At 45.0% G+C, this 26,653-nt stretch overlaps 2 protein-coding genes across 12 annotated transcripts in view; one reads left to right on the top strand and one right to left on the bottom strand.

Annotated features, from left to right (window-relative positions):
- CYB5RL (cytochrome b5 reductase like) overlaps positions 1-1,408 on the bottom strand; it is a 225,896-nt gene extending 224,488 nt beyond the window's left edge. For 2 of the 11 annotated variants that reach the window (XM_069642136.1, XM_069642138.1), the window contains exon 1: positions 238-575. The gene's annotated coding sequence lies outside the window, so the exon portion shown is untranslated. Of the gene's footprint in view, positions 1-237; positions 588-659; positions 779-1,325 lie in introns of those variants that run through there. The other 9 variants (XM_069642144.1, XM_069642137.1, XM_069642140.1 and 6 more) reach the window with 9 other exon arrangements.
- Positions 736-26,653, top strand: part of MRPL37 (mitochondrial ribosomal protein L37) — a 156,539-nt gene continuing 130,621 nt past the window's right edge. Inside the window, exon 1 of the mRNA XM_069642135.1 lies at positions 736-1,233. Coding sequence (XP_069498236.1) covers positions 924-1,233 — 310 coding nt within the window. The 5' untranslated portion in view covers positions 736-923. The remainder of the gene's footprint in view (positions 1,234-26,653) is intronic.

Here is a 26,653-nt window from a genome sequence, read left to right as displayed (position 1 = left end):
TCATGGCCCATCTTAAAAGGGCATTACACATTGGTAGGGACCCACATCTTAAAAGGGCAATACACATATGAGGGTCACAAATAACACTATCCAACCACGACTGTATAAAATTTGAGTTTACTGCACTACTGTCAAATTACTAAAGGTAAATGAATACTGCTATTATGAATACTGATAAAATCTATTCTTTTAACAAATTAATAACATTATTTGAACATAAAAAAAACAAGGGTGTACCTCCGCTTTGGGGGCGATGATTTTAGGATGTCAGGAAAGGATAGAAACCGAAAGAAGACACGCGTCCCATCCAACTGCATTTGTCCTGTCATAAATTGCAATTTGTGATTAATTTATGGCACGATCTTAAATTTGTCCATGGACTGCTCCACTTCCCGTCTAGCTGGATGCTCCTTGCAAGTCTTAGCGGGCGGTTACATCGGGACATGACATTGCATATTGTTACTCTTGGGATCATTACAATCGCCGACAAAGTGCGATGTTATGGGACTGTCTCTCACCGCGTAGCAAGAGGTTGAACTTTCACAGACACTGTAAAATAGTGTGATTTGTAGCGGTGAAAACCCCCGGAATAATGTGGTTTAATTTTAAATGGAATACAATTTGATATTCTACTAGGCTTTTTGTAAAAACATAATTACATTTTCAGGGTTGAATATAAATCGGTATTCGCTGTTTCAGCATATGTGTAAAGGTTCTGTGCCTTGTCCGCGGACTTGTACATACAGTGTTGTGTAAATCTACACTGATCACCACTGACCGCCGTCTCGACAAGGCTTCCGTAGCCCTTCTTTTATGTTCATGCTGTCGGTGTCCCGCCTCCTTAGGCCACGGCTTCTCTGGCAAGATGGCGGCGCCCTAGCAGTGACTTTTCTCGGGCAGGTGATTGAAAATACTGCAGTCTGATGGCCGGCACAGCGGCGCGGTTGTATCTCAACCGCTGGGCGGCTGCTAAAGTGGAGGTGCTTCCTGTTCGGGCTGGTCGCGGCGCCCCCAGGCCGGTGAAGAAAACGGAATATGATATCCCCGGCCTGGAGCCCATCACCTATGCGGGTCGGATGCATTATGTGCCCGGCTTGGCAAAACCCAAACATCTCGAGTGGACCAAGGACTGGTACGACCCTCACCACCACATTGGACCGCGGCTGGAGCAAATGCCGCTCTGGAAGAGCCAACCATGTTTCATCTTTCACCAGCGGACTAAGCTGCTGGAAGGTGAGGGCTGGGGCGGTATTCGGAGGAAGGGATTAAAATAAACTGCTTTTGCGTTGGAGAGAAAAGTAGCCCGTGGGTATACTGGACATTACCTGTATGACTCTTTTCCTGGTCCTTACTTGTGGTGAGGCTCCTCTTCCATGACAGCAACTCTTCAAAAGATTGATGTGAAAGTCCCTCCTCTTCCGGAGGCTCACAAACCATTCCTTGCTAGCTTTCGTTTTGCTTATGTTTAATGTTTCCATGTTAACGATGTGCTTAATCATAGATGCCAACTCTTCACGGTGTGGTGGGGTCACTTTTGTGTATCCCCTTCACCACCCCTTTTAAACCCCTTCTAAAAATGTGCGTGTCTGGGAATTTTGCAGGCCCTTGTCCACGACAGTAAAAGAGCATTATAAATTAGCCTTCATAAAAAAGTCAAGATAAGCTGCATATTTAACAGGAAATTCCATGTGAAGCAGGGGTGCAACGAAACCTACATTTCAGAGGGGAGAGGCTAAGTGGTAATGGGAGGGGCCACTTTAGAAAATAGGTGGGGCAAACGGGGAAGCCCCGCCCCCACTGTTCTACCCTCATCTGCCATGGTCTGGTGTGGGGACCAACTGTATATTTTAAAGCTCAATATGCAGCGGGTGGATGCAGAGCTGGCCTTACGGGGGTGAGCCGGCCGACCGCCTGGGATGCCACACCCCCCCAGGGTGCCGTTAGCCCCTGCCGCGCCAGCTTGGGGGAGTCTTTCAAGGGCTCCCCCGAGCTGGCGTTGGAGAAGGCATGGCAGGCAGCCTTTTGCGGTAAAATGCGGCAATTGCATTTGAATGCGCCCCTCCGCCGCAGGCACTTTTCATAAGAAAAGGTGCTATTAGCCCCACACCATGCCAGCTTGGGGGAGTCTTTCAAGGGCTCCCCCGAGCTGATGTGGTGGCAGGCACCTCATTGTCATTGAATGCACCCGCGGCGGCAGGCTCATTCAATGACAATGAGGTGCTGACGCACCCTATTTAACCTCCTTACCGGAGCGAGAAGGTAAAAAAAAGTGGCCCATCCTGTCCCTGCCCCCTTCTGCCCCACCCCCTGTTAACCGGGGGTGAGGGGAGGCACCCATTCGCCCAGGGCGCGGCTGCCCTTAAGGCCGGCCCTGAGTGGATGGAAGTCTTTCTTGAAAGTTGCAGCTTTAAAGTTGTTCTGCGTTTATTCAAGTACATTTTTCTGAACAAACACAGTAAAACTTTAACAACGCCGGTTTCGGGGAAAGGCGTCCCTCACCTCTCTGCCTAACAAAATGCAAGTGTGCACATCCAGGGGTGCACCTAGGCTAAAATATAGTCGGGCTAACCCTTCAAATGTTGGAAGAGGTGCTAACTTCAGTGACTGTGGAGTGGCAAACTTACTTATGTAGGGGCATCTAACTTCATTACTCATTATGAGACTATTCTAGTGCAGCATCAATGTTACAATCAGTTCTCTTCTTTAAGTCTGAAAGCACCCACTTCTTGCAGATCTTGAAGGTCCTAGATGGTGTGCAATGAAAGATTCAATATAGTCGTATAACAGGACTTCGCAGAGTGTGGGGCAGTACTGTGGACGGATCAAGCAACTTCAGTGGCTGGGAGCAACAGGGTGGAAAATGTAATGTTGGTTCAACCATAGTTAGTCCGTTATACTAGAATCTCTGGTGCACTGGCTGGTGAGACTATGTCTACCTGTCAAATCAAGTGATAAGAGACTTGGGGAGGGCCAGTTCAGCAATAATGCAATTCTATGTGACCGTATTGGAGCTACCAGCAGAGGGGCAAGGGGGTACATCAATTTGTCCCTACACTTTATTAAAACTATCCTATTGTAAAGGTGTAAACATTATCACTTACGTGCACTCCAAATTTTGCACTTGAAGTCATGGTGAAATTACATTATTTGCCAGGGATCACACTCTCAGGCTAAACCGCGAAGCAGGGATTTTAACCCACTCTGCATTTGGGCACGGCCACCTTCTTCCATGCTTTACTTGGAACAAATATTTAAGTATTGGGTGTCAAAAACGACAATATTACTGTCCTATAGAGTTTACTTGCAAAATACACAAATTGGATAATAAAGCATCATGACAACATGTAATTCCATTTAGCAGCATGCTGGGCCAAAGTAATATCAGTGTACCTTATTATTATTATTATTATTATTATTATTATTTTTTAATTTTTATTTTTTTATTTTCCACATCCTGAATGGAAAACTATAAGATGCAAAATATCTATTTACTCACTTGATTTTCAGTGCTTTGAGACACAATAAAATGTCATAAACTCACTTAGATTTGGACATTCGTCACAAACCTCCAGCGTGTTGTTATGCATGTTTTTAAGGACATTCAACTAAGGACATCAAAGCAACCATTACTTTTTAGCATATCAAGCTTATTAGACGTTATGGGTGTGAAAACATTTTCAAAGGGTTCTTTATTGTGTTGTTCGCTTCAAGTGTCACAGATTCTCCAAAGTGACTGGTGGTCTTTCATTGAAATTCACCATCATGCATAAGAAAGGCTATGCTGCTGATGACAAAAACATGTGTTGGCGATTTCATTACGACACTGGTTGCAGAGCCAGGAAAGCAGCCTGTGTCTCTCGGGGGCTGGGACCTGGGGAGGGGGCAAGAGGCAGTGCTTGATCATACTAGCCGAGCAAGCAGATAGATTTGACTCGGGAAGAAACAAAATGCTCCCAGAAGCATCTTCCTTATCCTTTTAACTGTTAAAGGGCATTGAAGTTGCGCCCCTCTGCTAACATTTCGGGTGGGGGGGCTTCAGCCCGGTCAGCTCAATGACGTTGCGTGCCTCATATGAAGTCTATTTCTCTCACTGTTATGTGGCTGGCCCTCGGGGAGGCTGGCACACCTGCACTGAGGTGCTCTGGGAGGCAGAGCGGCTGGCTGGTCCCGATCCATCACGCACGCTGTGCCCAGCATCGTCTCAATGAAACGCTCTCAGACCAGGAATTGAGAGGCAAGTGCAACAGACCAGCCGGAAGCCGCTTGGCTGTATTTATTGAATACAGACGCGTAGTCAAACATCCCATGCCAGGGGTAAAGAGAAAATAATGATGAAATTATCACTGAGCCTTTATTCCTTAGGAAATATGCAGGATAACAGCTTCAAACCCGTATCCCGCACTTCTCCCCTCCCTCTTACCAGGACTTGTGCAATCTGAATGACACAATTTATTTTATTGCTTACGTAGCGCGCCAAGCCAAAGGCATCTGGGCGCTGCTTACATTGAATTTTACATTTGTAGTAAGATTGTTGTTTTTGTCCTCCTTTTGTCTTGACACGCCTAGAAATACTTGTGTACAGGTGCGTTATAAATGCCATAGCATTACATTGGGGGTATTAGGACATTTACATTTGTGGCATTCACTTTATTAGTTCATGCGAGACAGTGCTCTAGGCCGCGCCATGTGTGTGCAGCCGTACCACAGGCAGGTGGTGTACGCAAAGGCAGCGGTCTGGGCCGTACCACATTCAGGCTTCCCCAGTTGGGAGTTATGTACAGCAAAGTCCATGCGCCCCCAACGGGAGCGGAAGAAGGCAGTGGTCGCTGCCATGTAGAAAAGCCAGTCATTAGTTGGTTGTCATCAGATTGATTTAATCAAAGTAATATCTAACATCAGCAGAAATAGTTTGCTGTTCTGAACCTCCACCGCAAATTTTGCATGAAGTTATATGCAAAACATGTTGCAGAAGAAACTATAAATGGCCAACTCACACTTTAAAAACAAGAGGCAAATCTCAGTCATTAGATTTTAAAAAAAGAAAAAAAGTTCCACTAGTGTCTAGTGCTGAGTATCGTACTTGGGTTCCTGTGACAGAAAGGAACCCTCTGTGCATTTGCTATAGGTGGTTTACAATTTACGCAAACCTAACATCAGGTTGCATGTTTTTATAATGTTTCTCTGCGCTGTTACAAAATTGATAGAATTATTAAGCTCCTATTTTCATTTTGTGCTGTGGTCCATGAAATGGGATATCTGCTGAGAAATCTCCGACGTCGCTCCCGTTTGTTTTTGCAAACATTTTTCCAGCTTCAAAAGCCCCATTCTGGCCAATGTAACCCGTCATCCTACCACATAGAATGATGGGATCTTATTCTTAAATCATGACATTATGGCATTCTGGAGGCCAGTATCAACCGATTTATTGTCTACTGACAAACCAGCACCGTTTTGCCAAGGAATTGCTAGTGTTTCAAATACAGTATGCATTTCCTTAAAAATGACTTAAGCACTGCATAAAAGGGGTTGTGCGCATCTGTAGGAAACCACTCTGTCCCCGACCCTCCTTACTTTATCTATCTTAACAGTGAGTGGATACATTTTCTCTTCATATTGGTCACTGCTGCCATCAACAGCCAGAAAAAAGGGAAGATTATGTACATAGCACAACACATATGTGAAATCGGGTGCCGGTGAAGAAGCTTTTTGCTATTTTGCTGCCTGGCAACGTATATCGAAACATTTTTCCTGCATGACCTGTTGCAGCAATTTGAACATTGTGCTCAAGAGAAAGTTGGACAACTGTAGTTCTGCCCTGGCATCCTGATCTCCTATTATGTCAGAAACGTTTTTTAAGTGAATTAATGGTTGCAGTACCAGGTACCTCCTTTCTGTTTTTTTTTTGTTTTTAAACGGAACTACCAAGGTTCCTCTCCACATTGAGGATTCTCTGAAGAGAAATTCCGAAGGTGCGGTTGCGAATTGTACATAACACAATATACACATTAGATTTCCCAGCTGAAATATGATGGCAAGTTTGTGTCAGTTCCCTCTTAAAGGCATATTTTGAGTGGGTATGCGATGGTTCCATATTTACTTGCATACAAATGCAGGCAATTAAGTATAATCAGTCCTTTGAGGGTCACAAAAAGTTGACAAAAGAATTACGGAACGCGTGGCTGTGAAAGACCCTGTAGGTGGGTGGTGATGAGGATGGGATATGGCTGTAAGAAGCCAAAAAACTGGCGTTTTTCATCCCCAAATGCCACAGTCCGGGTACCGTCCTGTGATGTTCGCGAACACTTCAGCTGTTCAGGGACATCTATGCCTATTTATTACTGACTTGGTGAAAAGCAGTTTTTGGATGGCCTATAACTTTGGTGCCACTCGATGAAACTGAATGACATTTTGGAAATGTATTCTAGACCTGATAGTGTGGAGCTGTTTAGTTAAGAGGGAACAAAATTAGAGGGGGGTGGTCCCAAAATATTGTAAAGGCTTATAAATGTGGTGCCATTTGATGAATCTACACTAACGTTTGCAAAAAGATTTTAGATCTAGAGCTACATATATTTGTAAAGTTTGGTGGGATTTTGTCAAGAGGAGGCTTAGTTATGACTATTGTATGCACATACATTTTTACACATTTGAAAAAATAAAACATGGGCGGATTTCCAGCAAACTCGTTTAAGGAGCATTGGCCAGGACCTTAAAGCATTGTTTCGCAAATGTGCCCGTGTTTTATTTTCATAATGTAGGTACACAAAATAGTGATATACCTTTGGGGACTGATGTATAGCCTTTGGCCATGGGCAGTGGCCAGATTGTCTGGGTCATGGCATAAGGTCATGACCCGATCAATGTGGCTACTGGCCATGACCACGAGGGACGACAATGGGGTTAAAGTGGCCATGTCCACCTGGCCATGTCCACTATGTGGTTAAGTTATTCGAAAGTGGGATAAGTTTGAAAGGGGGGAAAAATGTGCTTGTTCTGCGGGCTGCCTTGGAAAGGGAAGAGAGCTCTGTATGGAGAGCCTCGCCTTCCCTTTCCATGGTGGCCATCTTGGATAAGGATTTTCCTTCCTACAGCAAGAAGAAAAAATATTTTTTATTAGCACCCAGGATTCCCCCGTGGTGCTAATGGCTTTCATCCCCATTGAAGGGGCTGGAATGGGGGGATAGCGGTCCGGAGCCCTCGTTATCCGCCCTTGCTTCGCCTGGGCCGATAACTTGGTCTGCCAGGCCATTATCCCCCGACCAGATGAATGCCACATTATTTCAATTAGCATAACACAAAAGGCTAATGGAAATGTTGGAAAATCTTATTGAGTCTATGTACTTTACTGAGAAATGTAAAGTAGATGGAGTCTATAAGATTTTCTTTTATTTTTAGGAACCTTCTTTTGTTGTTTTTTGATGTATTTTATGTTCAGGAGACATTAGAACGTAAGGTGGGGAGGGAATTTAGGGAAGATGCAGTAATATGGAGGTGCAGGTGCACAGGGGAAGATGTTGTACATGTGTTACTTCTAAGGTAGGAGGCAGTGTTTCTCATGCTCCTTGATTACAGCTTCAAAAGCAGTTTGGAATTGCTTCCCCCTGCAGAGTGGTGTGTTGCAGTATATGCAGAGGACTGTTGTCGAAAGATAAGGATCAACAGCCTCTTTTATTGCTTGCAAGGTAGCTGGTGGGATTTTATGTCCCACAGAAGTAGGCTGTGTGGTTACATTATTGGTGGAGGAAGACAGCCTACTACTTGCTAAGAAAGGAACAACCTTTCTGAGAGCATTGCAGTGGTTGGATTTGGTGTGGCAGCGCATGGAGGTGGTCACGTAGGAGTACTGTCCAGGAAGCCCGCGACTGATTACAAAGTTACACTCAGTACATTTCACTTTTGTAGCTTTAGCCTTTGGTACATTTCCCAACAGTGGTAAAGAACTGTCCTACCCATGATTCTCTCTGGGTGCTAGAGGTAGGCACTCCCTCTACCTTTTCTTCTTGGTCCACTTCATCATCTTTAGAAGTACTGCGCTTTTTGTGTTGTGTAGTTCCTCCAGCTGGTGGTGGCTTTTGGGGAGGAGGGATGACAATAGGTGATGCCATTTTTAAGATTAATAGCAGTTTTGCTAATATTCTTCCAAGTATGTGCTTTGTACCAGATTGTTAATGGATAATGAGTAAGAATAGCTGTAGGGGCTGTGCGAGGGTACATTTTGAGCTGGAAAGTTCCTAGATCAGTAGAACATGCAGTTCTGAACTGTCCTCAAAGCACGGACACAATCGTGACAAGTGGACGCGTTTACGGACACATCATCATGCTGCGCATGGTCACGAGGCACTGTCTGGAAGGTCCGCAATTACGTCTGACATCTCGGATGTCGCTGGACTAAAAAAAACAGTGGAAAAAGTAGCAAAAAGTGTACAGAAGTGTTAAAAAGTATGCTAGAAGGTGGGAAATGGCAGAGATTTAAGGTGAAACTTTGTAAATTGGACAACAATGTTGCCATATTGGGGTAAGTATGATATTAGTAAGTTGTAGGAAAATAGCATGCACTGGTAAAAACCCATAAAATTCACTGAAAAAAACGTTGTTAAAGGGACTTTATGGTTAAGTTGCACTAATAAAAACCTATGAAATTCAGTGAAGACACTGTGTTAAAGGGACGTTATGGTTACAAGTAAAACCCAAAAACCTCAAATTCACCCGTCATGGTAAGCTAATCAACCATAACTAGCGCCACCACCTTGCACTACTAAGACTAACACCCAGGACATCAAAGATGACATCACAAATGTCATTGATGACATCATATGTGAAATTAATTTTGATGAAAGTCCCTACAAGGGGCTGTGTTTATAATGTTGGTAACAAGATTTCAGGGGTGATCGGGAGACCTATCATGAACTACTTAATCTATTACAGAATGTACTCATCTAAATAACATTGTATTGGAGTTTTGTTAATACAGGAATCTAATCCTAAATAAACAGGCAATGGCTGCAGCATGCACCATAGAAGTACAATATTTATAATCTTGTAATTATGGATAGTACAATAATTAACGCTACCTTATGAAAGGTTTCAGTAAAGTTAAACATGTGATAACTAGCTAACAATTCAAGACTTACTACACACTTGTGCTAGTCCGAACAATACATACCCACAATGCATACAATCAGAGGCACATACAGGGGAACTAAAGTAAGGAAGAAAGAAACTACATCATCAGAAAATTGTAATAACATTAAGGTTTATCTTCATGTATACAAATGAATTGTGTGTTTGAAGCCTGCTTATTTTCCCCATGTATGTGCACCATGAGCTGAGACCAAACCCTAAGGAAAGAACTTTATATGACAAGGTTAACATCTAGATATATAGCACCTTTTTTGAATTTTAATATTCGGACTGTCCGTGAACAAAACCACCTGGCCTAGATCTGTCCGTGAACAAAATCAAGTGGCCCAGATATGTGATGTCATCAGTGACATTTGTGATATCATCTTGGGTGTTAGTCTTAGCAGTGTACGGTGGTGGCGCGAGTTGTGGTGGCTTAGTTTACCATAACTCTCAAATTTCTCAAGTTTTTGGGTTTTCCTTTTAACCATAACGTCCCTTTTTTAAAGTGTTTTCAGTGAAATTTATATACTAAATTATGATGGGTTTAAAAAGGCTTGAAAAAGAATTCTATCTGAAAAGTGAAAAAAATAAAAATTCCACGTTCCACCTGAAAAGTGAGTGTATCATTCCGTTTGAGCCAAGTCACACATTTCACATAGCCACCTAGTAACCATCGCTGAAAGCACACATAAAGTAGCACTGCCCTGTAAGACCCACTCAATTTTCTGGAGAAAAACAGCTTGCTTTTGAGCTAATTTGTCTTGCTGACGTGGCTCCGAACTGGAGGTGTACTTCCAGCAATGGTTACTAGGTGGCATTGTGGAATGTGGGACTTGGGTCAAATTAATATATTTACAAAAAGTCAGTGTGACCGTGAAGGCAATAGCACTCCAATATTCCAATAAAGTAACGTAGTAAGATTGCTCCTTAATTTGAGAAGAAATGCATGCTAAAAGAAATATGCCAGATGACTTGTTTCGCACCTAACCTGGTGCGTGTTCACATACGCTGTGTAAGTCACACTGTGACGTCTGTAAATATATTGACACGTTGAGGTGGAACACGTTTCATCATTCGTACTTCAGTGACTGCGCCGATTTCCTCTTCTCCGCCTGGTCTCTAATGATATATATTTTCACCAGTTTGTGTGCCCGAGCTTTCTTTTTTCAACAGCGAGTATTCTTTATTGATTGTTGCAATGCTCATCTGAAAAAACCTTACTTAAGGTCCAGTTAATTTGTGCAGATTTAACGCAACATAACCCTTGAAATTCAGAAGCTGTGGGAAGTCCTGACCAGCTTATCTCAGCACAATCCTATTGGTGTCACCCAAAATGCTATGTTCCCCATAATGCCATTTTGTATGTCATTGTGAATCCCTGCTCTGATACTATGTTGTGCTTATGGGATTTGCAGCGGGAATGCACTGAGTTAAGCTGATCATGACTTCCCACCGTAACTAAGGTTTTTTTCCAGTGAATTTCAAGAGTATTGTTATGCAATAATCTTTTTGTGTGTGTCATGCACTAGAGCTTGCTGGTACTTGGTAACAGAGATCTGGTCGTGAGAAGGTGGTTTTTGCGCCAGGAATCTGTAGAATTAGCAGGACGTGAGATAATGATGCCAGCATAGCTCAGAGAAACCACCAGGAAATCCTCTCCTGTGATTGACATACGAGGAGTAAACTGGAAGAACCTCCCGGCACCACAGGCGAGGACGGTGGCGCTGCACTGAGCCTGGGGCACCGATGATGACTAGTAGGATAAGGGAGAACACAAAAGATCAGGAGGAAGGAGCACAAGGCAAGGTAAGAAGAGGAGAGCAAGCTAGCCTGGAACCAAGGCAGAAGTGAGGTGAGCAAGTAAGACAGACAAAAATTCCAGGCGCTGACGGAGAGCAACATAAAGGAAAGGACCGTACACACAACAAGAGAGTTGAGACGCGAGGAGCATAGTCTCAGTGGGGCTTATATAGTCCTAGACGGCATCACCATAAATAACACTGGTTGTTATGCAACATCAAACACATGCACGTCTGCGCATGCATGGAGTCAATCTTTACGCACTTGCGCATGCATCCCGGGGAAAACATGGCGGCGCCCATCGTCTGGCAGGGAGCAGGAATACACTGTTAGTATCCCTGTGCGATTAGCACCACTGTGGGTACAACCCCCAAGTGCCCTTCCGGGTAAGCGATGACCCTGCCCGGAATCATGGGTGTGGGAGCGAGCGCGCATAGCTGACCGAGTCCAGTGCATTAACACTGGCCACTAGCAGGCCTTCAGCCGTGCCCACTGTATATTTTAAAACGCTACGGGGCCACTAGCCAACGCCTCCGGCCATGTCCACCACACATTTTAGACCCACTAGGTGGCCACGGCCATACCTTTCTTTCTTACTCACTAGCCATCCGGGCCACTAGCCTTCAGCCATGTCCACCATACATTTTTGACCCAAAAAGGGGTCCCAGCCGTACCTTTTCTTATAGCCACTCTACATATTGCTCCATTAGGTTTCCTAAACGAGCCGACTAGCAATGGCCACACCACTCGCCATGGCCTGTGGTCACGGACTTCGGCTGTGTCCACTTTCCATATTCCATCCCTTGACATGGTGCCCCATTAGGTTTTGTTGGGACCCACTAGCCATGGCCAAGTGTCCATTTTCCATATTGCAGGGGCATCCCTAATGGACTGAATAACCCCAAACCTCTCCTGGAAATTGACAATGCTTCGTGGCCAAGTTGTTTCGTACCTGGTTCAATTATGTACAGTGTTTTTTGCTGTGCACTGGGCATACATTTTAATTATTTCTCTGTAGGGAAATGAATCGGAGTAGACAAGATGATACCTTAGTTAGGCTAACAAAGTCCTTTATTTGTAAGCTTTTGTAATCTTCAGATTACTTCATCAGGCATACGTAGAATGAGACCTTTGGAATAGCAGATCAGGATTTGTCTCTGAAAGGTCTTATCTGTTTCCGATTTGTTTCCTTCACAAGGAGCACTACACTTAATAATCTTCCCCATACTTGCAAAAAGCCCAACAGTTACAAATTAAGTTTGACTTTGCGACAGTGGCCAATCCTAACTAGTGCCCACCTTTGTTTGGAGGCCACAGTATTTGGCACACCCTAATCCAGGGCGGCTTCAGGCAGCAGTCCAGAGCTTCCTCTCATAGGATGTCTCCACCGCATTAACGTCATAGGTTCCATCTGACCGGCTCACAGAGATGTAATCCCTGCTGGCTCTCTGTAACTTTCACCTTCATCTAGCCTACCCCTTCTTAATGGCCCTCCTTTCCTCGTTGAAGAGGGATCCTTCCTGGCGATAAGCTTCCCAGGCATGTCACTCACATAAGAAGTGTTACTCTGCCTCCAACCCAGTACCCCCAAAAACCTATAAGTCGGGCCGGTTGAGTCTTAATTTTCATATTCTTTCCTTCTCGCACCGAATTAGAGAAATCATACCAGACATAACACTGTACTTCACTGTGGTCTGCAAGGTCCAAGAGGCGAGTCTGATGTCCCTTAAATAAGACTACTGCTGAAAGTGCAGATTTGCAGAAACTATTTACACAGTAAGCCCAAATGCATATATGGCACCTCTACCTGTGCACTTTAATAAGGTGCTAGGCACACACAACATTGTCCCTTTTTGGAGGAATGGCCCCACCCTCGCACATATAATGTATTGTGCCTTTAGTTAAGGCTGTCCATTTGTATAGAAATGCAGGGAGCAGCGTTTAGAGTTTGTAGGCTTCAGGTTCCAAGTGCAGTGCAAGCAAAACAAAAAACCTGTGGATTCACCTGGGGACAACAGAATTTTTTCAAAGGTGTAAATGTGCTTTTCCAGGAATGATTTACATAGGCAGTACTTTGATAGTGGTAAAGTGGCAACGGAAGGAGGGCATGTTGAGGGGAAGGCACATTAGAAGACATTAATTGGCCCATAATGATTAGGGCCTATATTTACACTGCAGTAATGTACAGAGATATATACAGTCAAAGCAGCTGAGGATCAAGGCAAGCGGAATAATGCTGGATGATGACAGGGTGCACATTCTGGGTCAAGGTGGTGTTTCTAATCTGAAAGCCTGGGCCGTGGCAAGGTTCGAAATTTCTGAGAGCCGTTTAGCTCCTGGTTCTACCCTAGGAGAACCTGGTTAGCTTAGACATGGCAGTTACCAGGAGCTATGTTTGACTCCTCATGCCAACCGGTGCCTTACGAGCATGCAAATGTGACATATTTGAGTCTTTGAGAATGTAAATAAAATACATTAGGACACTTTATATTTAATGGAACATGCATAATGGGCAAAAAGGTAGTGGCCAACTCGTGTTGGATTTGAAGTGTACTGTATATCCGCTCCTGGTTCTCCGGTAGTAGCTCCTGCCTGCTGGGTGATGCCTGATGCCCCGCAGCTGGTTTTTGCACCTGCTCATCGAATTTTAATTTCGGCCCTTGTGGTGGCAGTATTTGTTTGTTGCTTTGAGTCACAGAGTAAGGGCGCCCGGATTAAAAGGGGCTGTATTGACAAAGCCGGATAGGTTGCTTAGTGTTTGAGCAGAGATTATGAAGGTGAGTGTAGCAGGCAATGGATTGTGGATACGCTGGGTTGGGAAGGAGGTCTGTGCAAACATATAAAGACATAGAGGGATTGATTAGTACATGGACAGCCATCAAGAATGGTGGCAATGGAAGAAATTAAGCTAGGATCAGGGTAGATGTGTTCTAGAGGATGTAAGTAGCAAAATTCACTATTTCGCCCAGATTTAGGAAGAGGTAGACCCTGATAAAGAACAGTAGTCTTTTTCCAGATGGTTACGAGGCTCATCGTAGCCAGGGTAGCAGTCTAGATGATGAATTGCTGGAGCTGGGCGATCCTTTGGGTTTGCAAACCTTGTACTGGAGTGAAGGGACAGGGCAAAGGAAACTGGAGAGGTGCGAGAAGAGTGGCTGAAGAAGAGGTTGACAGGAGGATGAATTTTGTCTTGAGGTTCAATTTCAAATAGATGCTTGACTTGATGAGGTAGAGACAGTGTCTCATTGTGTGTATGTCAGTGGCTAACTCGGACAGTGGATCCTGAGTTAGTTATGGCCAGAATATTGGTGGTTCTTGATGTTTGGATTGGCTTGTAATAATCCCAGTGGCCCCATGTAGAAGTTGAAGAAAACTGGTGAGCAGATGGAGCCTTATAGCACTCCAAAGGTGATTGGGTGAGGTAGTGGTTGCAAATGTGCCACCTGACATGGTTCTGTGAAGGATGTGTTTTAGCCAATGCATTATTGAACACCATGTGGGAAGCAAGGGTGTTTAATGCAACCTTGTGGCCAGTCGTGTTGAAAGCAATAGATTGGGTGAACCAGATCACTAGACAGGGATCCTCGCTGTGCATGATGTAAAAAGACTCAGCAACTTGAATGGTGGCGGTTTCTTTTCTGCAGTGTGGCCAAAAGTAACACTGATAATACTGGAGGGGTTTCTGTTAGGATATTCTCTTATGGGGCCAAATGGAAATAGTTATTTCAGTGATTTTTAAAAGGACAAGTAAGTGATGTGGCAATAGTTTGCAGGAACGTCTGAGTTGTTGATAGTGAGTTTCTTTATCAGGCAGTTGATGTAACACCTCTATTTTACAATCACTGACTGTGCCCTATAAAAATGCTCTTTACATCAATTCTCAGGTAAGGCAAAACATTTCCAGGTATGAATAAAGCCCATTGAAAATCTGTTGGATCCAGAAAAGAAAAGGCATCCATGGATTACGACCCATGGATGGGGACTATGTTTAACACCTTTTTAGCCCAGTCTTACTCTTAGGGCCTGTCAAATACCCTATTGCCATTAATCAAGTGTCACTCATGACAATGATGGTTCTGCCTTTCCCACCAATATTAAGCAGCGTGTTCCCTATACTATGTTCCTTTCAGCAAGGACGTGTTAAAAAGAAACAACCCGGAACAAAAATATGTGGGTAGGCCCGAAATCAATCTTAATACTGTCATTCAAGACTCCTACAGAAACTAATAACTGTAGTAATAAACCAAGCAATTCTACGTTTTTCAATGATTGTAAAAAGAGAAAGTGTACAGAAAGCAATTGCATTCAAATGATGGCATGTATGATATCAAGAGACATCAGAACTCTGACAGGCTGAGAACTGGCCCTAGGTTTGACTGTGAGCATGCATAGGACTGAGACTATTGTCTGTCTCGTTTCTAGGAAGGGCTCAAGACTGATTTAGGCTCTGCTATGAGCTCAGGCCTGGGAGCAGATCTGAGTTGTAGGCTTTGTTCAATCTAGGGCTGTGCTCTGAGTGGGAATTTGAGTCCCTGTGGATTACAATGTTAGCAAGGAGCACAAACACATTTTGGCACAGACGTCTATTGGCACAAATCCTGCTTGACTGCATCTCTTCCTGGGGCTGCTGAGTATTGAAACTGGCACGGGAGCACTTTAATAGGGTCTCCTCTAGCATCCCCTTGCGTTGGTTTCTGTCCTCTCTGCACCGTGGGGGTAGAACTAATTGCGTCCAACTCACAATCCTGGAATGCTTTGTGTAGAACACCTTGGTGACTACTTCCACAGCTTACATACTCCTTCACAGTCGGTCACCTATACAGTAACCACCATTTTTAACGTTAGAGGCCGAGGCCACTATTACATATTAGAGTAGTCTTAAGGGCAGAATTCAGGAGAGGGGAGAGGGGCAGTTTGTTTGGATAGGAGAATAGCAGTGGGGGGGTTTAGTGAGAGCGCCTTCTGTTGCTAGCATGTGGAGTCTGAGCCTAATTTTGAGGAGTTCTGAGGCTTTGATGGGTGGGGGAGCGTTCAAGTAGGGATAAGGAGTGTGAAACCAGGAGAATGGTGAGGGCGGTGGTAGAGCTAAAGGGATGTTTAAAAAAAACAAACAAAAAAACAAGTGTTTTATTGCAATTCGTTTAATCAAACCTTTTATAAATTCAAATTTAAATAGCATTAGAAGAAATATCAAAGAAAAAAGAGCATATTGGAATATTTCTCTTTCTATATACATCGTTAAAGTAATTATTAAAATACAAAAACAAGAGATACAGTTCATATATAACATTACAGATAATTCATTGCACATACACCATTTCAGATACTTCATTGCACATACCAATTGTTAATCATAATAATAATGAAATAAAAAGAACAAATTATAATTAATTCAACAACCAGTCAGCTTCGTAGTAAGAGTTCCCCTTTTGCACTCTATACCATCTTAATGCCCTTGAGAAATCCTGAAAGGGCTAATCCTTCTCGTACATTTTGTATGTTAAGACCGCGCTTCCACAGTATATCCATAGAGTAGCACACATGGTAATCATTCAATGTTCCTAGGAAAACATTGCTTAAATCTTTCAGCTCTTCACATTCCAGAACAAAATGTTTCACAGATTCTGGTTCTGATTGCCAATTTCTTCTAGGGGTATTTGTTTCCTTCTTAACAGGATATCCTTTGTTGGTAAGATATTCCATCTTAACCTCAGGAGTAGCCGACGGTAATACCGTTTCGGAAACTGAAGCAAGGTTTTTGAGAGGTATCCGCTGCACTTATGTTCATGGGCCAAGTGGCTCAGTGATATATATGAATGGAAAGTTTCTGTTGGGATCCAACAGCTGTTTTTTAGTTGGCGTTGGATTACTAACCAGAGTTTCCAAATCTGAGCCTAGGCATTGGAGAATAGTCTCATGTATTTTTATGTTCCAGCAGGGATACAGCACAACTCCTATTTATTCCCATCAACTCGTATAGGGTTTTCGAAGTAGGGGCCATAATCTTTGTGTTTAGTGTCAGTAGCCTTCACGTTACTCGTGGCCCAAAGTGAGACATACCCTAATTCATACCTAATAGCTGCTAGAGGCACAGCATTGAGTATACCGAGGATCCGTCTCCAAATACTTCCCTCAATTATATTTCGATTTTTCACTATTGTCCCGGGCAAAATTCCTAACAGAGTTAGATAAGGGGAGTATAGTGGGATTCATTCATTAGGCGAGCTAGTGGGCGTCAAGACAATGGATGAATTTATAGCCTGTTAGCAAATATTTAAGATGGATGTTTGTCCTAGAGAGCCATCCAGTGTGGTGACAGGAGGTTGAGGTGGAGGAGGATCTGTATAAGCTGAAGGGTTTTGTTGAGGGTGAACAGGAAGTAGGCTTGCACATTAGCTGACTTTCCCAAGCACTGCAGTAGAGCTAAGGAATTTAATTGAGTGGTGCGTGAGATGATGTGCAATTCTTTTCCAAGGTTTAGGAGGTTGATACTGGCTGTGATAAACTGGTAGTTTGAAGTTCCTGCCAAAGAGCCTCATGGCTGAGAGCCATGGGTGAGGACATCTGGGGACGATGGGCGAGGTGAAGGATGGTGTTAGAGGCAGAGAGAAAGATAACTTCCCTCTTTAAAGAATTGAGCAGTAGCCAGTGGTGGATGATTGTTAGGCGTTTGGTTTTGCGTTCGTAGATTGCATGGGTGAAGGAGAAGGTGGTGAGAGCATTGCCAGTAAAGAGGTGTTTGTTCAAGCCAAAGCAGTTCGTTTTGGGACGAGGTGTACAGGTTGAAGAAGGGTAAGCATGGGACCATGAGGAACGTCCAATGGGAGTGGTGTTGGGGAGGATGTGTGCAGTCCCATGAGCTGGAGAAGAAGTGGTAAGAAAAATGGGACATCCAATCATGTAAGCGTGACTTTGAAGCCAAGAAGAAGGGAAAGAGTTTGAACTAGAGAAGAATGATGCGCAGTTTCAAAGGAAACAGAAGGGTCTTCAAAGTGAGTTTACAATACCCAGAGGCCATTTTCTAGCCTTGTGCTGCTTTACGTTCTGTTGTTGTCTTTCAACCGAGATGGGAGAGGGTGGGAATAAAGCAACAATGTCCTATTCTGTTTGGTTCACATTTATTACTAGAGATATTTTTATATTTGTCAGAGTAGTTTTATAATGACTTGTTTAATCGAGATGATGTGAAAAGAGCACAGAGTATTCTTGAAAGCCAAACTCATTTCAGCCAGCTAAAGCTGGGAATATTTGTGGGAAGTCCCAGAATAAACATTTTAAATAATTTGTTCAGGATCACACACCTAAGTTAGCTCACGGTGCCTAATCTGCCAACAGTAGAAATCTGTAGAAGTCATTCACGCTGTACACTAATGGTATTACTCCACATAGGATAACCATGTTGATCTTTCATATGGTGCTTCTTACACAGGTTGGTGTCTCTTGGCTTACTGATGGCAACTGGAGATGTAACTTCCGATGATCCCCTGGACTATCAAAGACTCATGTCACTCCTGTGACATCATTTTCTGTGATTCCACTCTGATGTCAATACATAATGGCTATTAGTGGGCCTGCACGTCTTCCTGTACAAAGGACCTTGCAAATCTCAGACCTGGTCCTGATATTGCTGTATGGAAACTGCAGGGAAGGAGCTGTTGTCTTGGCAAGTCAGTCCAGCAAAATGCTTTTAAATATCCCATTAATAAGTGAAACTAACAAGTCAAAATAGTCAATAGTAACGACATACAAAATAAGGAGATCCTTCCTTACATAGATTAGCCTTTAACAATAATGCAAGGTCCTCAAACTAAAGGCGAGGGTTTGTAACATGGATTTATTAAACTATTTAGATGGTATTGTACCTGAAAGATGATCTACAGGATCTTACAGGCAGGACTCCTTTGAGGAGGTGACCTATCTCTCGGACCTGTGCTGTTCCTTATCTGCTCTATAACGGTACTTTAGAACCCTCAGCTAGCCATACTATCGACCTACACAAATCAACACTAGTCCTTTCAAGGTATCGTCCAGGTTGATGGCTAATGCAAATAATTGTAATTTCTTCTCACGTCCAGTTGTGCTCCCTGCATATGTGCCAATCATTTGGAACATGCAATAAGGGCAAGTATTCATGAGACTTTTATTTACCTGTTTTTCTGGATACAAATATTTACTCCTTTAATATTGCAAATGGTAACGTGGTATACTTTGCAGGGCATGTTTCATATTCTTTTCAATTGACCAGTAGCCACTTCTAAAAGGGAGCCAATTTATGCATTTATTGGACATTTGTATCGTGCCTATACATGAGTGTTTCCAGGTGCCACAAGACAAAGCCCGGGTTGGGGGGGGGAGGAGGAGGGGTCACAGGGATTAGTACAAACAAAAATGGTTATATTGTCCTTGTGACAATTCTACCGTGAAAGTGCATGACGAGGTGGGTGAGGGAGAAGTGCAGGAGTGGGATACCTGCGGGGCATGCAAGTGCTCACTGGCAAGTGCCAGGGGAAAAGGTGCAGGGAGGATGAGTGCAATGGCCAGGGAGGACCAAGTAGGGCCAGTCCAGGCAAGTGTACCCGAGGGCAAGTGCTGGCAGAGAATGCTGGGGGGCCTGGTAGGGGGTGGTCTGGCACCTGTACGACTCTGATGGGACCAGGTCCCAGTCGCAGCAGCAGGTGGAGAGTTTAGCATGGGAGGGGAAGAGGGATGGAAGCGGAGAACAGAAAGGTCTTGACAAGTTTCCAGAACTTAAGAAGATCCAGCTCAAGTATGAGGGGGGAGGGGCAGCTGTTCCAGAGGTAGGAACCAGCCAAGAAAAGGGATCTACCTCCTACTCTCTGCTTGGAGAAACGTTTGACCTGCAGAGAGTTGAGCTAGAAGACTGACAGACTCTGGCCGGGAGGTATTTTGGGAGAGAAAGCTGGATGTAAAGAGGTCCCAGGCCTCAGACAGCCTTGTGGATGATGCAAGGAGGGGTCTTGAATTTGATCCTTGTGGTCACCGGGAGCCTGCAGAGAGATTTTAGGGCTGGAGAGATGCCGTCCTTGGGCTTAATGCCAAGGATAAGTCTCGTATTCCTATTCTGGATTAGTTGAAGGGAGGAAAGGGGCAGGTTGAGAAAGAGGCAATTGCAGTAGTCCAACCTAGAGAGAACCCATGCTCTGGAGACATTGAACTTCCGGGGGAAGGTGAGGAAAGTTAGAATCTTCCTATGCAAGGAGAGAGGGAGAGAGCGAGAGGGGGAGAGTGGGAGAACACATAAACAAGGAGCAGGAATCCCAATGAGAAATATCTCTGTCTTACTGGCATTAAGGCAGAGATCATTTGCAGAGAACCGTCCCTGAATAGCAGTCGGGTATGAGGGGGAGGAGGTAGGGGAAGTAAGCTTGAAAGAGAGCTGTGGGTCGTTTGCATAACACTGTAAAAAAGGGCAGAAAGTGGTAATCGGAGAGGCCAGATAGATGTTGAAGAGCCATGGCGATAGGCTATAGCCAGGAGGCGTTCTCCAAGCCTACTCTAGCTGTAACATCTTATCCATAATGCCCTGGATTTTCCTCACTAACCTTTATTTATATAAAGGTCACCCAAATGTGGACATAAGTTACCGAAAATTGTAGAGCAATTGTATCCTACCTTTTGCTTATAGATACGTGATCAATTTGGCTTTCATTTCTGGCTGCTTTTTTTTTTTTTTAACAGATTTTCAACTGTCTCTAAATGAGGCCCACAGAAGTAAAACGCAAGCTACCAGTCCTCTGCATTTGCATTGACCCCAGTGCTTTCTGAAGCATGTAGAGCGCAGTCTACTGATGCTCCACGTCTGACCTTTGGCCCTGTGGAAATGTGTCCAACCCTATTGTTCAAAAGGTCCTTCCAATCTGGGTAGTGCACACATGATGCAATCCAAAGTTTAGAATGTTGTTTACTAGCATGACGCTATTCAGATCTGAATGAAATGAATGTTCCCTTATTACCAGCCAAAGGTCCTGTTGTCTGAACAGCCAGTGTCAGACTAGCCTATACGGCGATGGTGGTAATGCCTGCAGCATAACTACCCAGTGTGTGCGCTTTATGTTAACTATGTTCATGTGTATGTATACAATACAGGACATTACAAAACCACCCCTATTTGGAACAACCTAACTCCATGGTCAGGGGTAGATCCAATTATATAAATACAAAGAGGAGAAAGGGATAGCAAATCGCCTCCTGTATAATTTTCTCACTGGCCCCAAAGGGTGATAGATCTTTTTGCTACTGTATGTCCTGAAATAATGGACGCAGTGTTCACCTGAAATCAATGAAACTTATAATTCTTTATTTATATCACAAACATTATCATTAACCACCAAAAGTTCATTTCTAAAACGATTTTTCAAAAATTCATAAAACACATTAAATAGACCCTTATAAACCACAAGGCCGAAGGTTACCATGTGTGCTTATCATTCATAGATCACAAATAACAACATATCATAGTTAGCAAACGCAGATGACCTCAAAAACAACATAAAGCCCTCTACAAGTGTCACTGGACATTGTATCCCAACATGTTTCTGTTCTTTTTGTCATTAATGGCTGAACATTCCTCAGGGGAAAGTCTTCCTTATGTTGATTCCTTCAACACCCCATGACACGGGTCACAAACTTCATAAATGGGAAGTAATGTAAAACCTCCAAATGGTACTTCGTCTCTGGCGCGTATTCTCTTATTAGTTCATCGACCAGTACTCGTAAATTCGAGCACCCTAGTTGATGGATAATACTCACAAGTAGCATAAGAACACCCAGATTTCTGGAAATCCAATCATTGCAGAATCACTTGAAAGGCACTCTTCCTATGTAAAGGACTTGGTCATAACCATTTGTGGCAATATGGCGCCGTGAAATAATCACTTCAATTCTAAACCTGCATCACGACAGTGTTCGGAAACAGCTAGTAAAAAACACGCGTGTGCAGCATAAACATTCAATATCTTTTACAGAGCAAAGCAACACATATTATGGCCTTTTAATCCGTTTGCTAATACATTAGGTGTCAAGCAGTTGTATTTAAGCAATACATAGGTGTGTTTAAGCGTCTTTTGAAATATTAGCAGAACAAGAGGTGATGGCTGGAAAGTTTACAATTCATCTCAAGCCCTGGCATCGCTCTGGGAAACATAGTTCTTCGCCTGCCAAAATGTTCTAGAAAGGGGGAAGACCATATGCAAACCAGGCTTGGTCCCATCCCAGTGCAAATGAAGGCTGAAGATCTACCCACACATTGTGGAGTTGAACTAAGATACTTTGATTTCATCTAACATTTCTGGAAGGTTAGTCCCTCACTCTAACTCAATCTGCTATCTTCCTTCACACATTGACTGTCCCGCCTCCCCTCCCCAGCTGCTACATGTGTTATCATCACTCTGGTCTTTAAAACCTAATCTAGTTATTCTAGTTGTGCCCATTTGCTGAATGTGCTTTCACCTGTTTTCCTGCATTTTCAAATTTAGTTGTATCTGCTTGCCTGTGATTTTTAGCGGCGCCCCCTTGGCTGTTACTAAATGCCTGCTTGTCTGAAAATCGTAACTTAGCTGTGCCCCTTTGCTCTTAGGAAATGCCTGCTTGCCTGAAAATCGCATTTTAGCTGTGCCCCCTTTTATGCTAGAAAGCAGCCGCATTATGTTTTGCACCTGTTCTGCTGAAAAACGATCCCAACTGTGCCCAGTGTCTGCCTTGTGTCATCACTCTGCGCTGCTAAAATTGTACTATCTGTGGAGACCACCCTCTGTCTCTGCCTGTGCTCCCCCCTTCCTCCTTGTGCCTCAGTACTCCAGACTGGTAACTATCCTCCTCAATACTACAGTTAGCTATGTCTCTATCTATCTCACCTATCTTCTCTGACGGTTTCAGTATCTCCTATCACTAAAACTGGCCGGAAGGAACTTAAGAAGGACATAGTGGGCTCTAACCCAGGCCTTCCTATTGCAGACACCTATGACATGGCTTCCGCCAGAGAGACTCTCGCTGACATCCTTTTCTTGGTTAACACACCTGACCTATGGACTCGCTACATGATTTCTCTCTCCTATCGCCTCTTCTCCCATTAATGGTGGCACTCACTGGGAGGTTCTCCTGGACCTCTTCGTCATTTCCAGAGTCCTCATTAATGTTTACCTCTCTAACCTTACCTCCCCCTCCGGCCAGGCTCCCTTGCCCACTGTGCCTTCCGCCTCCTCTGCACAAGCACCCTTGCCCACTGTGCCTTCCTCCTCTGCACATGCGTCAGTGCCTTGCCTTATCCTCCTGGCTCCCCGTCCGGCCTTGGCTCCTCCGCCATCCTCTACCATCCCTCTGACACTCTTTCCACCCTGGGGGGTAGGGGGAGGACCACTCTCCCCTGTGCCTCCCCCACCCCTGTGGGAGACCCCTTAAGGATGGCAAGCTGCTCTACATTGCGACCCTTAACACTCCCTGCACTGTAAAACACTTGTCTGATTTCTGCAGCCTTCTCAAACTCATGGATCTAAATGTGCTCGCCATCACTGAGACATGGTTCAAGGATAGCTCTGTCACAAGCTTTGACATTCTCCTCCCTGAAGGCTATAAAATCCTTTCTGCGCCCAGGCCAAAGAAGACAGGCAGCGGAGTAGCCGTGATCTTCCCAGTAGGGATACCTGTGTCCATTATCCCTACACAGGCCCACATCTCTTTCGAGTGCCTAGTCTGCAGGCTCTCACTCTCTCCTCAATCTTCTCTCCATATGGCCCCTTTCTATCGGCCTCCTGGACAGCACACTCTCTTCCGTTCGGAATGGGCTGACCAGGCCTCCTCTCTTCTTTCCTCCTCATCTCAACTCCTCCTGCTGAGTGATCTCAACATCCATCTGGACTCTCCTGACTCCTCGGGACCTTTCGGCAACCTATGTAACTCTCTCTCTCTATATCCTACCCTCTGGCTCCACTCACACCGCGGGCCACACACTGGATGCTCTCATCTCCACGGACATCCCACTCCTCTATCCCTTTCACTACCTCTCTCTCTCTTGGACCGACCACTCTCTTCCTTCAACACACCTGAAGCTCGCCTCTCCTCTTGTAGTGACACACCCGGCACAGCCACTCGGCTTCAAAGTCACCAGGCCCATGAAAAAAGTAACAGTGTCTGCCTTTGCCTCCACCTACTCTCCTCCTCCCATTCCTGCATCTGACTCCCACCCAGACACAGCCCTCTTTAACCTTAATCTTGCTATCTCCAATACTCTTGATACTCTAGCCCCCGTCATGAGGGTCCGACTGAAGCCTTCCAAAAAGTGCAACTCTTGGTACGACTCCGATCTGGCTGCCCTTAAACAAAAGTGTAGGGCAGCTGAGTGGAAATGGAACTCGTCGGGTGGACCATATGACAAACTGGCCTGCCGCCTCCTTGAAAGGCAATATCGACTCAAGCCTGCATCTCTGCGGCATCCAACAACACGGCCAAACTCTTTAAAGTCTGCAAGGAACTGGCCAATCCAGCAGCAGCCTCTTCTTCTGTTACACCCTCCCAGGACCTCTGCTCTGCCCTGGTAGCATACTTCACCACCAAAACCCAAGACATCCTTTCCTCCCTCTTTCCGCTCCCCACCCATCTCCCCCCTCCGCCCCCACATCACATCACAGCACATAACAACACCGGTGCCTCCTTTGGCACCACCTCCACCTCTCCTCTCTCTCACCCGTCACACCCGATGAGGTCACCAGACAAGTCAGTTCTATGAAGACCTCATGCCACTCCAAAACCATTAAGGACAATGTTGACTCCCTAGCCCCAGCCTTGGCTAACCTTCGCAATCTCTCCTTTTCCCAACTGCTCTTAAGCACTCCCTTTTGTGGAAATCCTCTGCTGACCCTTCCGGCAAACTATTGTCCGATCTCCATCACTCCTTTCCTTGGCAAACTCCTTGAGAAGTTGGCTATCTCTCAGCTGAACCTCCCCCATGAATCAACTGGCTACTTCCATGACCATCAGTCTGGCTTGAGAGCATCCAGCGGCACGGAAACTGCTCTTCTGAACACCCGTGAAGACCTGCTCTCAAATCTTGACTCTAACACTCCCTCCATCCTCATTCTCCTTGATCTCTCCTCCACCTTTGACACAGTTAACCACAACATCCTGATCTCACGTCTTCATGACACCCTGGGAATCACAGGTCGGGCCCTTTCATGGTTAACCTCTTTCCTCTCTGACCGCCCATCCCATGTGGAACTTGGATCCTTTCTCTCCACTATCGCCCTCTCATCCTGCGGCTTTCCCCAGGGATCAAACCTATCCACCTGGTACATCAACGTCTATATGGCTGCCTTGGCACATGTGATCGCCACTTTCACCTCTAATTTCCAGTGTTATGAGGATGACACGCAACATTCAGGCTACCCTCAGCCGTTTCTTCCTCCTCGCTCATATCTGACTGTCTGTCCGCTATCCAGTCATGGTGGGCTGCGAACGACCTCTGCCTCACCGCCAGTAAACTTGAGATTGTTCGTATTGGGACCCCTGCTCCCGCTTTCACTCTGGCCGGCCTCCCTTGTTTCCAGAGCCTGGTTCTCTAGGCTGGACTACTGAAACAGCCTCTTCCTCATCTTCCCTGGCTCTGCCCTGCAACCACTGCAACTCATCCAGAACAAAACCGCAAGAGTTATCCTTGGCCTCAAGCACAGGGACCTCACCTCTCCGGCACTGAAATCCCTTCACTGGCTCCCCGTGGCTGCAAGGATCAAATTCAAGACCCTTTGCATTGTCCACAAGGCTTTCTGGGGCCTGGGATCTACTTGTCTGCAACGTTACCTACCTAAATAATATTGTACCTCTCAAGCCCTCCGGTCATCTACCTCCAACCTTCGGCGAGTGAGCTGGTTCTCCAAGCAGAGATTTGGAGGGAGATCCTTATACTCTGCAGGTGCCTCCCTCTGGAATAGCCCCTGTGCCACCCTCCGTCTTGAGCCTGATCTTCTTAAGTTCCAGAAACACAAGACCTTTCTCTTCTCCTCCTCCTTCTCTCTCCTCCTATCCTGATAACCTACGGCTCTTTCCATCTCTCCTTCCTCTTCCATACAGCTTTGCTTACTGGCCGCCTGGTGTACCTCAGTCTCGCAGGTCCCAGACACCCCCGCCAGTCCTCTTTGCACTTGCCTCGGGGCCCTGCACACCATCCCGCTCACTGTACTTCTGAATAAATCCATGAGAGCTTCGCTCTCCGCACTTATCCCAGCCTCTACTCTCCCTTGACCGTCTTGCACTTGCACGATCTGAATGCATCTCTGTCCGAAGACCGTCTGGCTGTTTTCCTTGTCTTCATCCCTTAACGTGCACTTAATAAAAACCGCAGAATCGCCTCAGGCCTATTTGCTGTATCCAAACTGTTAATTGTATCTTTTTGTACTTACTCTGCCTGTGCAGACTGTTATCGTCTCAGAATTTCAAGGGCTCTGAGCGACTGTTGTTTCTTCCCCGTGTTCCCACCCTCCTTGAGCGATTTGAAACACTGCCTGTGTATAGGCGCTTTATAAATAAACATTATCATACCAAAAGGGACAGTTTATCCCGAAGCCATATCTGGACATATCCATCCCACTCAGGATGACCTAAGCAAAACAAGAGGAGATGGCTGGACGGTTTGAAATTGATCTTAACCTCTGGCGTTCTTCAGGGCAACCCTCCCGGCCATCATTCTTTGCCTGCCATGTCATTACAGCAAGTACATAAATGT

Source organism: Ambystoma mexicanum, chromosome 1q, assembly GCF_040938575.1.
Source record: "Ambystoma mexicanum isolate Mex_15411 chromosome 1q, UKY_AmexF1_1, whole genome shotgun sequence".
Lineage (NCBI taxonomy): Eukaryota > Metazoa > Chordata > Amphibia > Caudata > Ambystomatidae > Ambystoma > Ambystoma mexicanum.
Note: the sequence above shows the minus strand (reverse complement) of the source record. Positions and strands in the feature narration are given on the sequence as shown.